The sequence below is a fragment of the Coregonus lavaretus genome (genome assembly GCF_964263955.1).
Source record: "Coregonus lavaretus genome assembly, chromosome: 1".
Classification (NCBI taxonomy): Eukaryota; Metazoa; Chordata; class Actinopteri; order Salmoniformes; family Salmonidae; genus Coregonus; species Coregonus lavaretus.
In genome coordinates this window covers 70,880,704-70,895,410 of record NC_139988.1, presented here as the reverse complement: position 1 = coordinate 70,895,410, position 14,707 = coordinate 70,880,704, and the positions used below count along the sequence as shown (strand labels likewise).

The following is a 14,707-nucleotide window of genomic DNA, read 5'->3' as shown; positions in this document are numbered from 1 at the left end:
AGAACGGTGAGCAAAAATCCCAGAACCACACGGGGGGACCTAGTGAATGACCTGCAGAGAGCTGGGACCAAAGTAACAAAGCCTACCATCAGTAACACACTACGCCGCCAGGGACTCAAATCCTGCAGTGCCAGACGTGTCCCCCTGCTTAAGCCAGTACATGTCCAGGCCCGTCTGAAGTTTGCTAGAGTGCATTTGGATGATCCAGAAGAGGATTGGGAGAATGTCATATGGTCAGATGAAACCAAAATAGAACTTTTTGGTAAAAACTCAACTCGTCGTGTTTGGAGGACAAAGAATGCTGAGTTGCATCCAAAGAACACCATACCTACTGTGAAGCATGGGGGTGGAAACATCATGCTTTGGGGCTGTTTTTCTGCAAAGGGACCAGGATGACTGATCCGTGTAAAGGAAAGAATGAATGGGGCCATGTATCATGATATTTTGAGTGAAAACCTCCTTCCATCAGCAAGGGCATTGAAGATGAAACGTGGCTTGGTCTTTCAGCATGACAATGATCCCAAACACACCGCCCGGGCAACGAAGGAGTGGCTTCGTAAGAAGCATTTCAAGGTCCTGGAGTGGCCTAGCCAGTCTCCAGATCTCAACCCCATAGAAAATCTTTGGAGGGAGTTGAAAGTCCGTGTTGCCCAGCGACAGCCCCAAAACATCACTGCTCTAGAGGAGATCTGCATGGAGGAATGGGCCAAAATACCAGCAACAGTGTGTGAAAACCTTGTGAAGACTTACAGAAAACGTTTGACCTGTGTCATTGCCAACAAAGGGTATATAACAAAGTATTGAGAAACTTTTGTTATTGACCAAATACTTATTTTCCACCATAATTTGCAAATAAATTCATAAAAAATCCTACAATGTGATTTTCTGGATTTATTTTTCTCATTTTGTCTGTCATAGTTGACGTGTACCTATGATGAAAATTACAGGCCTCTCTCATCTTTTTAAGTGGGAGAACTTGCACAATTGGTGGCTGACTAAATACTTTTTTTCCCCACTGTAGGAGATTTCTGTCATTGTTGAAGGAGGTTATCTAGCAAACTTAACAACTTTTGTCATTTGACTGCCGTTACAATGTTTGTATGATTCGACAATGCTATACTCGGGGTGCGCTCTGTGCGTCCTGAGTGTGCTCTGTGTCGGGATAGCCTACTGCTGAAATGTGCTGAATTCATTGAGGAACATGATCATGCTCAGAATTTATGAATGGCCTGTTTGGCAATTCAAACCAATATCATTGGTGATCAAAGATAGTTACTCTATCATTACTAAATGTCAGTTTAATTTGCTCTGCAATCTTTACCTATTGTAGTTTCGCAGGCAAGCCGACAAGGTGGCGCACTGCCCCTCTTATTTGGGGAGAACCTTGGCATAGTGACCATATCTTGGTTTTAAATGCTTTAAATGGGCAATTCCAATTTTTCCTGTATTCCCCAAGACTCTCGGGATAAGTATGAATTATTCCCGGTATTGAAACTTGGGAGAATCCCTATACAGTAGTACTGAGTTTCTACCATAATGCAGTATCACAGTGTACAGTTTCTTACACAACATCCCTCCTCTTACAGGCATAACATGTGCCACACTCTTTTGTTTTCCAGTCTCGTCAGACTCCAGAGGGGGAGTTTCTACCTCTGGACCAGTGTGAGCTAGACGTAGGATTCGGGACGGGGGCAGACCAGCTCTTCCTGGTGTCCCCTCTGACTATCTGCCACGAGATCAATTCCAAGAGCCCCTTCTTCGACCTGTCCCAGCGCTCGCTCATGAACGATGAGTTTGAGATCGTGGTCATCCTGGAGGGCATTGTGGAAACCACTGGTAAAAGCAGACTCTTTCTTTAATTCAATCTGTTCTTTAAATGGGCATTCTGGGGTACATCCATTTCTGGACTTTTAAATTCATGATATATAGCCATTGATGGAAGAATATACAGTAAATGGCTCATGGGTTTAGTTCAACTGCCTTACCCCATCTGAACCCAAAATATAAGCTTGTTAAGCTTGTTGATAGTGTATATTTTGTAGTCTTGTTTGTATTTTGTTTTCAAAACAATAAAAAACAATAAAATACATATTTCTCCATTTCTTTGAGGCAAAATATGAGGACTACCATTCCCAGTATAATCAAATCAAATATTAAGAGAATATTACATTTATCTTTAACCTTTTCACACGTACCAACAAACGGGTGTGATCATTCTGAAGGGTTCCCTGCAGCGTACGCTCAAACCGGTGTGATTAGAACGCTAATTTAGAACGTCCAGTTTCGATTGACGCAACAGTCAGCATTTGAGCTAGCCACACTGTTTTTTCACAGAAACATTTTGCACAAACACAGTCCTTACAAAGTTATGTCCTGAATGTGACCAATTTATTTTTGGATGCAATGTTTAGACATTCACAGAAGTAGCAACAGCATAACACAATCATCCAAACCGGAAAATATAGGCTACATTAGTCCTTGCGCTAACTGAGGAAAGATTGATGTAACACAAGCGGTCATATTTAGATAACTCTCGGCTGACAGAAACCACAATATGAATTAGCTAATAGCAATTACCATTTATAATTCATCACATCATGGGTGTGCTCAACATTGATCGAAATAATTGAGTAAAACACTTTCTAGAAATCGAAAGTAAACCAACAATGGGTAGTTAGTGCGCGTCGCCAAGTTTGTTTTTCACGTCAACCAAAGATAATAAGAGGAGACAAGATGAGTTTGGTCTGTTTGCAGTATGCATGCTGAAGGGGGTGTGTCGTCTATGATCATTCACTTCCCTTCATTCACTTCTGGAAGTTTACCCGAAAGATGAGTGAACCATTCCTTCACCTCATTATAACATCTTTGGTCTGACAGACGTTTACGTGACACAGAGAATGCATTGTATAATGTCAACAAACATGACGCCACACATAGCTGTTAAATAGCTTAGCATTAGCTCATTATAATCAGTACAACCTTCAAAAAAGTATTTTACACACATCATAGGTGTCCATTACAATCTATGCAATAATCTGAATGCATGATTTGTCACCAGTACTTGAAAACATGTGAATGAAACTGTAAATACATTATGCTCCATACATACATACAGACTTCATGCTACAGTAGAAACGACAACACGATATACAGAAAATAAGGCACTTACTTTGATAGGAACGCACACATGTCCAAAGTTATTATTTGTAAGGAAAACATGGAGGCAATGTGAGCGCCAGCCAGAAAATGAGCCAGTTCGTGCAAGACTGTGCAAATGTCTGCATACTTGATGTGCGGAGAAAATGGGGAAGGGCTCTCCTCAAAGAGGGAAGTTTGTCCGGCTCAGTAAAGCCTCAAACATAAAATTGTCCGCAACACTGAAATGGGCTACTTCTATGTGAATTAATGAGGAGGCGGAACACACCTCAATTCAAACTGTTGTTAGAAAATACAACTTGTTAGAAAATAATTTGAAATTGACAAGTTGAAACATAGCCTATAGATAATTAGCAGGCAGTGTGTGTTAACTGTCCAGTTGCATAACAACCACATTTTGGAATAGTGTATGCATTCTGACATCACGTGCATAAAACAACTCACGCTGGGGCGACCGTTAGAGATATTTGGAACTCACATGTGAAAAGGTTCAATATTAGATTAAATTATAGGTTTTCGCTTTCTTTTTTATCTCTGTCATTCTCCGACACTTCTCCCTCTCACTCTATTTCTCTCTTCGTCTTTCCCTCCCCTTGTCTCTGTGTCCTTCTTTTTCCATCTTGTCTTCTATGCACCTCTCACTCGCTTTAACTTCTGTTTTTCTCCTTATCTTCCCATCTGTTCTCTGTATTCCCCATCTACTCTTTCTCCCTCCCTCCCTCCCTCGTCCCAGGTATGACGTGTCAGGCACGGACCTCCTACACGGAGGACGAGGTGTTGTGGGGCCACCGCTTCCTGCCCGTCATGTCCCTGGAGGAGGGCTTCTTCCGGGTCGACTACTCCCAATTCCACAACACCTTCGAGGTCAACACTCCCCCTTACAGCATCAAGGAGCACGAGGAGAAGAACTCCCTGACTTCCCCCAACCCTCCACCAGGCGTCCCCACCTCCCCTCCCCTGGGGAATGGGGGCCAGGGCCGGGGCCGCAGGGAGAGGATGCTGTCAGTGGACTTTGCCGACCATGGAGAGGCTACCCAGGAACAAGCGATGGGGAGGCTGCCCAGCAAGTTACAGCGTATGAGCTCTTACAAGGAGGACCTGACTCATTCAGAGCGGAGACTTCCCCCTGCCCTGAGCCCCATGCTGGCCCCAAACCCAACCATTGTCCAGATCCCTTTGCCTGAGGGTGGGGGGCGGCAGGAGGATAACCTGCCTGCCAAACTGCGCCGAATGAACACTGACCGTTGACATTGACCGTGGACAATTGACCGTTAAATGACTATTAATCGGCGGAAACAAACAGACTCCCCAAAAAACTCTAAATAGATATAGGAAGCAATGCTTAATGGATAACGCAGTTTTCAACAGGAAATTTGACTACTGTGATGACTTTTAACTGGTTGAGTCAACATTGATTCAATGTAATTTGTCAACGTATTGTGACGTGGAATCTACGCGGAAAATACATTTTGTTTTGAGGGGAAATTTCAACCACAGGATTATGTCATCATCCTAACCAAATTTCAACATAGACAAACCTTGTATAAAATATGTTGAATTTGTACCTTTAAAACAACGTCAGATCTTCAACGTTATATCCACTATCAGAAAAAATACTATAGGCTGGGCAGCACGTCCTACTGGAGAATTGATCTATCTACAGCTACCCTTTGGTCTCCCATCCAGAGTTTTAACTACGCGCAGCTCTGCCTAGCTATGATACTTGTCACTGACTATTACCAATGTGCAATCGTGAGTGAGAATGATTGTTGAGAGATCTCCACTTACAAACTAAATAGATTCACTGTTGCTATCAAAATCATTCCAAAGGCTAGGTTTAACAGAACAAATGAAATGTGACCATACTTTATCACTCATGTATCATCAATTATGGTATTTATTTAGGCCTATATAGCATTTGCAACGTCATCAACAGCTAATGTTTCAATTCACTCCAGAATTCAACTAAAAATAGACATTGCAATAGGCCTAGGTTTTCATGCTCTGGTTGATTTAAAATGTAATGCTATTTAGTGATATTGAATAGTGTTTGGTTGTCAAAGCAACCAAAAATCAACATTTGAAGGAGATGTAACTTTTAAAGAATAGGACTAAATCAAATCAAACTTTAAATGCACTTTAAATCAAGTTTGATTTGGTTTAGTCCTATTTAGGGCTGTGGTGGTCATGAAATTCTGTCAGCTAGTGATTGTCAAGCAATTAACTGCCGGTCTCATGGTAATTGACCGTTAATTAACATAAACACATTTAGCATCACCTGGCTTCCACACATAGCCTACAAGCCACTGATGCAGACCTTTGGAACATCTACATTTTAAAAAGTCTAATAAATCCATGTAATATAGCCTACACCATCACAATAAATCCATTATTTATTTTAGACAGGTCTAAAGAAATATGATATGAAGTAAGACATTTCAGAAGAACAGAATAGCAAACTCTGAGTTGCCCTTATGTTAGGCCCTAATCTGGCTATGCCATATGGCTGTGGGCAATGCTAGTTCATTTAGCAGACACGATTTGCTTAGAATTCCGTGGCATTATTTTATAGTATTTTATAGTATGAATAATACAATTGAACATAGCTGAATAAAATAGAAATAATATTTTCTCCAAATGATTTGAGGGAGTGTGCACATGCGGCTATTCTGTGTTGAGTAGTAGAAACAGGTACTCCTACATGCTTACTTTAGAGTTATTTATGTAACTTTAGTTGTGATACAAACGTTGGGCTATATGTTTAGATTTTTAATACATTCTAAGGCTGCATGATGTGACTCTAATGATGATTTGAAAAAAGATGCATGAAATGCATGAGCTCTGCTTTATTTTTTACGCAGGCTCTACACACTTCATCAGTCTCTCATTCATAATTTGACAAGCACTTGATAATGCCTTGAATTTCCCGGCAGCATCCCCTTTGTGTAGCCGTAATGCCCCCTAAAAAAATCCATGCCTTTTACGGCCAGTGGCAGTTGTGCCCTAGGGCTGAATATAATAATTATAATTCCCTTCTCCCGGCTGCGTGCTCCGAAGCACCTCTCACTCACATGGCTCTCCGTCACATGATGAGGCTGATGCAACAGATCAGAATATTTAGCTTAAAATGTTGATGAACTATTAGGCTATTTCTTCACATTATAAGTGCAGCAATGCGCACACGGCAGTAGGCTATAAGTGTGAATGTTCCATTAGAAGGAAAACACCATTCTCAAAATTGACCGCAAGTGCGATAATGCATATAATGCTTTTATTATAAAGGTGCATTTTGATGGTGAAAATTATCTTCCCCAAACTTGAAACTCATCGTATGTATGCCAGTTAGGCTCTACACTCGTTGTAAAGTGGATTAATGTGTTTCATTTTAAGAAGTTATTTGGCCACTTTAGTTGTGATACAAACCTTTTCAAAACATATAGGCCTACGGACTAGACTACATGAAGTATGCGACTATGATTTGAAGAAGTTGCAAAAAAAGGCAGGCGCTCTTTCTTGCCTTAATCTGGGCATCATTCACAAGTGATAATATATCACTCACAAATGATAGGCTAATATTGTCACCCATCAGACTATTCTTGATTTAATCCTGTCTTTACATATACTAAATAATATATGTGTGAAATTTGTTTTTCATTTAGAATGGATCATTATCATGCACATGTCTCGAAACAGGGGCAGCAAAAAAACAAGAACATGACATCTAGGCACTTAAATAGCGAAAGGAGGACACATTTCCCATGGTTCGTTTTCATGCCAGCCAGGTAGTCTATACTCCTGTTGTAAAGAGAAGCAATGTGCTTAATATTAGGAAAGTTGATAAATAAATATAGTAGGCCTAGCCTATAGAAAGCTGATGGGATCCTCCTCTTTTTAATTGACGCCATCACTCTGTTTTCTCACGCTATTGCATAGCCTATATAAATGTTGCGCAACATGAGCTCATGGGCTCTCATGAAGTTTTTGATTAGATTTTTGATTACATTTGCATTGATGTCAGAATGATTAGAGGGACAATAGAGTGCTGAGTACCAGGCAGTTAGCAAGTTTGGTAGGCTACTAATGACCATCAGCAGCATCAGAGCTTGGAGAAGCCTAATTACCGTGACTAACGGTCACGTGGTATTTGACTGTCGTCATGACTCATAACCGCCGGTGTGGCGGTAATACGGTCACCGTAACAGCCCTAGTCCTATTCTTTAACTTAGATTTTTGGTTGAGATGGAGACGTGAATCCAACATATCAAGTATTAATTTGTAGACAAACTGGAATTAAAGCTAGACTAAGTCAGTGGCACTCATAGAACTATCCAGGCAGAAGACACATCACCTTTAAATGTTGATATTTGGTTGCGTTGTCAACCAAACACAATTTAACATTACTTTTGTAATACAGTATAGCCTAAAGTTAAGGCTATCCTACAAACCTTAAAATTAGTAACACATCCATGGCCACATTTTGAGGTTCCTGTAACTATACATGTCTTCTTATGTAATCATATAAAGTGTGTATGTTCAAGATAATATAGAATCTTGAACGGCATTGATTACTTGCACCATGTAGGCCTACTTTTAATTTAATCTCAACTGCAATGCATTTCATTTGGTTCTGCTATTAGATGATGCACAGTGATAACACAATAACCTGCTGTATAAATAAACTAAATATCTGACATTGTATTCCCATTTGAATATTGCTGTGCTTTTAAATGGTTGAACCTGCAGAGATAAACATTTGGGTGACAACTAAGCCAGAAATCAGACATAGTTTTTCCATTGGAATTTGGTTGTGCTTTTAGATGGTTGAAAGAATAGTGATAACACATTGGAAATTCAACTCACTTTTAGCTATCTTTTTGAGTGGGTGAATATAGGTTGTAATCTCACTGATCAATGCTTTACCCAAATATTACTCAATTATCCCCGTTGAAATGACATGGTGTGCCCAGTGGGCTGCTTTGTACCAAGTCGTCCATTGCCATACAATAGAAGGACAACTTGGACAACTCATCCAATTCGATCAGCTTTGACTTATTTTTAACAGGTGCCCCCATTGATTCTGACAGCTCTGCCCTTGTATTAATCTGTTACAGTTACAGTTCTGTATGCCACTTACACCAGTCCCACTTTGAATGATCCCCTTTGAATTGATTATTAATTGCTTTTCCTAATAACATAATGGTGCATTTCCTTTTTTAATGGTGCAACGTTATTATTATGTTTTTCTGACCTTATTTATGTATCTTAAATGAATGGATATATGTATTTATTAACTTATTTGAGTTGTTTATTGATTACATTTTGAATTTCTTTTTTGTACAGTTTTTACAGGAATGTGTTATGGTTGCAGTACCTGAACTTGTCCACTATGAGCAGGTGTGAGCAAACAAAAGGTTAATTCTCGTCATATTGATTTATTGAAATTTGCCTATGATATTGTTGGGGGTTGGGGTTATTGATGTCTGAATTTATTATGAAAGCCTTTTCACGCTTCAAAATGTACTACAAATTACAGCAAACTAATAATAAATTATTTTGTTGGAGGTGTCACACATTTATTTGTTAATTGATCAATTAATTATTAATTTCTAAGTAATGACATCCCTTAATTAATTAAGTAGACCATTAACTGCTTCACTAATGTTTGTGCCACACTTGCCTTTAGGTGCATGAGTAATGTTTAAACTAGCATTAGCATCTCAAACATAGCCTCCCATGGCAGACAACTAACACTTATCACATTTGCAAGACCTCACGATTTGACCAGCAATATCATTTTGCCTGCCAAAGGCATCAATGAGAAAACCTGGGCCGTGTTCATTATAGGGTACGCAAAAGCAAACGTTTGAAAATGAAAAAGAGTGTTATTGGTTAGTCAAGGTAGTCCCTCCTTGTTTCAGTCTGTTTTCTTCCATTTTGGTGCCTAATGAACTCTACAGAAGACCACAGCTATCCTTTCCAACCTCCATAGATTTCACCTCAGGACGTTTGTGGGTGTCGCTTAATTAATTTAGTTGTCTGGAGGCTGATATAAATCATGAAGATGTTTACCCTTTCTGCACTATGGCACTACCCTGACGTAACCTCACAAAATGGTCGCCTAAAGTCGTCAGAACGTTGTGTCATGGTCCTGTGGAAGTTTTTTCTAGTTCCCGGTTTGTTTCTGGGGACGTCCCCATGGACGATTTAAGGACGTTCTAATGATGTTGCATCATAGTCCCATGGAGGTTTTTGTCTAGTTCCCGATTTGTTCTGGGGACGTCCCCAAGGAAATCTATAGGACGTTCTATGAACGTTTTGTGAAGGTCCCATGGAGGATTTTTTCTAGTTCCTGGCATCTTCCGGGGACAACCCTAAATACGTTTTTAGGATGTTCCCAATACATATTTTTTTGTTGTAATTGGGACGTCGTGTGATGTCATAAGTGAACATTTTCTAAGAGACTTTTGTCTAGTTCCCTCTATGTTCCTGGGATGTCATTGAGGACGAGGTCAGGACGTTTTTAGGATATTCTCAGGACATTCAGTGTATCAGTCATCAGGATGTTGCCTGATGGTCCTAGAGAAACGTTTCTCTATAACTAGATACGTGCAGCTTCTCTTCTGTCATTACTTGTTGCCATAGAAGAGTAAATAAACCATTGCTCACCATAAAATATGGCATACATTGATAGAATGAATGCTTCAATCTAAGTGATATCGGTAAAGTTCTCTTTCATCTCTGCTTCTCTCACGCAGCAAAGACGTTTAGGGACCAGGGAGAAAATGCAAGAAAAAAAAGACTGGAATGATTTACCGTGCAACATTTCCAAATGACATCAGTTTGACCGGTTTTAAGGGAATTAAAAGCTGTGAAAACGACCCAACATGTTTCTGATAAGATTTCAGTTCGGTCTGAATGCATATTTTATGTGGTTGAAATACAATCAGCTTTTATGATGCTGATAAAGATGGTACCTTTATAGACGGTCCCTAACCTCACATTCATTCTCTCAAGACGCTGAAAATAATAAATCACATTTCTCCACTCATGTTCCCAGTCAAAATTTACATTTGGTGTATCATTTTACTGCAATAACTGCTTAATTCTGCAGGAGTTAATATTATATTGGCTATGTGAGAGGTTATAGACCTACAGTCAGTGTCCAGAATTCAGTTACTATTCCATTGAGCCCATCTGAAAAACAGTACAGTTCCCTTGACGTGCCATATTTGTGTCCCTGTCTTGTGACTGTGGAAATTTGTATAACGCCTCACAATCATCACACATAACATCTTTACCAAACATTAGGCTACTGTTCTCTTTATTTTCAACTCTCAATTTCGCAGCTTTTCTCTTATTGAATAAAACATTTTTCGGGCGGCCCAGCCCACGAAGTGACTCTTATCAACACTCTATGCAAAAGGTTTTATTGTCTCCTCAGCAATTCAGCATTCTCTGTGTTATCTTGCCAACCCCCTCTTGTCACACCTCTGGGTGGCAGAGGTTCTGTTGTCATTACATCCTGTAGATCTGATATCTGATTGGAGGTTCACTTTACAGTAATGGGCCCACCCATAACCGCTGCCATAGTCTGGACCTGGTTATTACTAAGGGGCTTTCTATTGACATATCCTCTATTATTGATGTTGCTTTATCTGATCACCACTCCACGTATTTTTTACTACCTTGTTGCCCATAGCACAGGGTAATACTTACCTCTGAAGTTGCTACAGATTTTCTTGAGTGTATGAACAATACACCACCACCTATTCTGCCTTCCTCTTGTGATGATTTAGTTAACTTTAATAGCAAATTAAGGGAAACCATTGATGCCATAATTCCAGTAAAGTTGAAGAAGGCCACATCCAAACGGAGAGCCCCTTTGATGAGTGAGGAAACTAATCAATTAAAGAGAAATTGGAGAAAGGCAGAGCGGAAGTGGAGAAAGTCAAAGTTGCAGGTCCATTATGATATTCTGAGAGAGCAACTTGGCATATATAACAAGGCAATTAGAAATGCCAGATGGGCTCATTTTTCTAACTTGATCACTATTAATCAGAATAATTTGAGAGTGCTCTTCTTGACCATTGATGGCCTGATAAATCCTACACCCGCAAACCTATGTGAACTTTCCTCCACATCTAAATGTGATGAGTTTACGGTATATTTCAGAGATAAGATAACCAACATTAGACTGGGTATCAGTCAAACAATACATGATGAGAAGTTTGATGATATGTGCCCCCTAGCCTACCACGCAAAGACACTATGGATGTATTTTCCCTGATTGACACAGATGTTACGAATCGGCTCGTAGCCCGTAACAAAGAGGGAGACAACGTGGAGATAAAGAAATAACAAAAATATATTTATTATTAAACAATGTAAACTATATACAAGTAACAAGTAATCCTATTAAGGAAAACAAGAGCAGAGAGAAAGAATACACCCCCGTGCGTAATAGGGTTTTAGCACAGTTGGTGCGCTTTCCTCCGTTCCGGAGTAGCAACTAGATCGTTTTTCACAGTGCACTGGCGCACAACAGTATATGGACCTTGAAACTTGGCTTGAAAAGGAGAACCAACTATTTACAGCAGAGCAGGAACTGGGTCACCTGGACTAAATTGACGAGGCTCAGCTCGTCAATCAAATGTTCCTTTCATCCATCCCTGTGAAGATGACAGCTTATCTTTAGCCATCTCACCAGCGGCGTACAGGCGTCGCCAGAAATCACACACATAAGATAACAGGGACTGAGGTGGCTCAGGAGACTTCCAGTCATCCTGGAGCACTGCTAGAAGCTGTCCAAACACTAGGTAATTTGGACTGAAACCTGTGCTCTCCTGTGAATCCTCCCTGGCAGCTAACAGTAACCAATGCAACCCCTCCTCGCGATCCTTATCCATCTCTGTACAATAAGCTTTCAACAAAGACTTAAGTGTTTGATGGAAACATTCCAGCGCTCCTTGACTCTGCGCGTGATAGGCGCTAGCCAAATTGTGTTTAATATGGAGCTGTTGGAGAACCTGTCTAAACAGATTAGAGGTGCAATTAGAACCTTGGTCACTCTGAATAACCTTATGGATTCCAAACAGCGAGATAAACTGAGTCAAAGCTTTTAGCACAGACTAAGTAGTGATAGACCGGAGAGGATAGGCAGCAGGAAACCTAGTGGTATGACACATCACAGTGAACAGGTAACTACTACCATTCACAGAGCAAGGCAGAGGACCAACACAGTCGACAATCAGATACTCAAAAGGCTGGCTGACTACGGGAATAGGAAACAGCAGTACCGGCTTAATAGCTTGATTAGGTTTACCCGTTAATTTACAGGTGTGACAGGTTTTGATGAACACAGTGTAGTGTCCAAAAGACACACCTTTGCTGATCCATGCTGTGATGATAAGGAGTCCGCCGACACTGTACTTTGTTTATAAAGGTTTATTATAACAAAGAGTTTTCAGCGTCAGATTTTACAGATACCTGCAGATATCTTAAGAACAGCAAGAGCCAAATTCTGTAATTCGCTATTCCTCTCTCCTATTGTTCAAGACATGGTTTTATATCATTTATGACGTAATATGGTGTGATTCTAAAATCCAATCCCTGGTCTTTTTCACATCTCTCCCCATATCATCTTTCCATGAACTTTAGTAATGCTTTCCAGATGTTTCAGCAAAGTAGAATAAAGTTCATCTGTTACCCCATTTTGCAACATCAGCAAAATCCTAGAGCCAAGTTTCCTCTAACACACTTTTTGCAAAGGTCAGCACATCACAGACTCTAAGACACTACATATTTCCCCCCTTCGAGACTAATTAAGTCTCGAAAACAAAAAGAATAGGATTATGACAAACAACAATTCTTGTTCTTGAGTAACTTTAACAATAAACCAAAATTTATGGAGAGTAAACACATGTTTATATAGACACATTTTTGTATATAGTGTAAATACATTATTATGGAGTGTAAATAAATTGTTATGGAGTGTAAATAAACTGTTATGGAGTGTAAATAAATTGTTATGGAGTGTAAGAGCGAAAAACCTGTCTGGCAGCTTTCATTCCAAATATCCATCAGTCAGTCAAGACAGGAAAATTCTCTCACGGCCCCTCTGCCCTAGGCGACCACCTAAGTACTCCAGATCAATTTATACATCTTTATCAATACATTTTAAGCTATGATGCAATTGAATACATATGAAAACCCCAGCAAACAAAATACAATCAAAATGTCCACATTCAGGCTGGTCGACCCATCGGACCCTCCTGTGGATTCTCTCTGTCCTTGCCTAGACCCCATATCCCTAAACTTCAACGAAATAAACAAAAACATCTGAGGTCCCCACATGTACCCAACAACAGAAAACATAATTCTTCAAAAATTAATACAGAAAGAATATAACACTGGAATGTAGTCCACTACACTTCATCTCCTCCACAGTGTCGACTTTCAATGCGACGTCGATGATGGAATCGGAACATTTCCACTCCTTCCTTGTTCCACTTCCTCCAGTCCATTCATATTGTCCATGTTTGAGTATTTGAGTCCCTCTACATATTCCCCCATATGCTTCTGGAAGAAAAGAAAATACCAAACAATATCTTTTGCAAAACAACACATGCAAATTAAAACATCAATATCAGCAATAATATAAGAATGTATATTTAAGATTATATATAAAATGAATCACATTCCCCCTTTGATTCATAACAATAATATAATCATCCCACAATCAGATATTCCAAATTTCCTAGAGTTATTTCAACCCTAGTTTTCATAACATTTTAGTCTGACTTTTTCCAATTTTTATTTTTCTCTAATTTTTTCAAAAACCATTTCACTGATTTATTCACAAAACTCTCTTTCTGAGGATATTAAATCGGGAAATTCCCACCTGCTTATGACTTCTTTACACAACAACTTTGCAACCGACTGAGCATATTTTAGCTTAGTTGAACATCTTATGCACCTCTTGGTATATAAATGTAACCAAGAATAACAGTCACACATTATTTTTCAGACAGATTATGCACCTACCTATGACATAGTCAATCTATTCAAGAAAATATGGTTCCCAAAAACCATACTCCTTTGTGATCTTTATCCTAAACTCCCCTTTAGAACATAAGCTAACCCATAGCTTACTAAATCATCATGGTTTCTCCAAAACAATAATTGATTGCTACTCTAAGGATGTTTTTTCTTTGTCTTCAAAACACTTGCTTTCGAAAGTCCTTCAATTCCTGGTTCAATCCCTTGGATTGCTTCATCTTTCAATGGAAACTGATTCTTCCAAGGAGGTCTGCCTCCTCAACTTTCACCTCAATTGAGCTGATTTCACAAATCCAATATCAGTCCTACTTTAATATCTCAAACATTCTTGAACCTTTTTCAACATCTCTTCTTCCATAGATTCTCAATCCATCTTCACTCCTCCAAATCCTTCTCCTAATTAGTTGATTTGACATCGTGAGATGTGTAACCTCTTCAGGCTGAACACAGATAAAAGCCTTTCTGCTATCCATCATCACTTCCCATAGTCCAT

The 14,707-nt window shown here is 39.5% G+C and overlaps 1 protein-coding gene across 1 annotated transcript in view; it reads left to right on the top strand.

Moving 5' to 3' along the window:
* Positions 1–4,404, top strand: part of kcnj19b (potassium inwardly rectifying channel subfamily J member 19b) — a gene marked incomplete at both ends in the record, with an annotated part of 41,642 nt that extends 37,238 nt beyond the window's left edge. The window contains 2 exons of the mRNA XM_084167512.1: positions 1,620–1,836; positions 3,890–4,404. Of these exons, the coding sequence (XP_084023638.1) occupies positions 1,620–1,836; positions 3,890–4,404 (732 nt within the window). The remainder of the gene's footprint in view (positions 1–1,619; positions 1,837–3,889) is intronic.
* Positions 4,405–14,707: the final 10,303 nt, after the last annotated feature.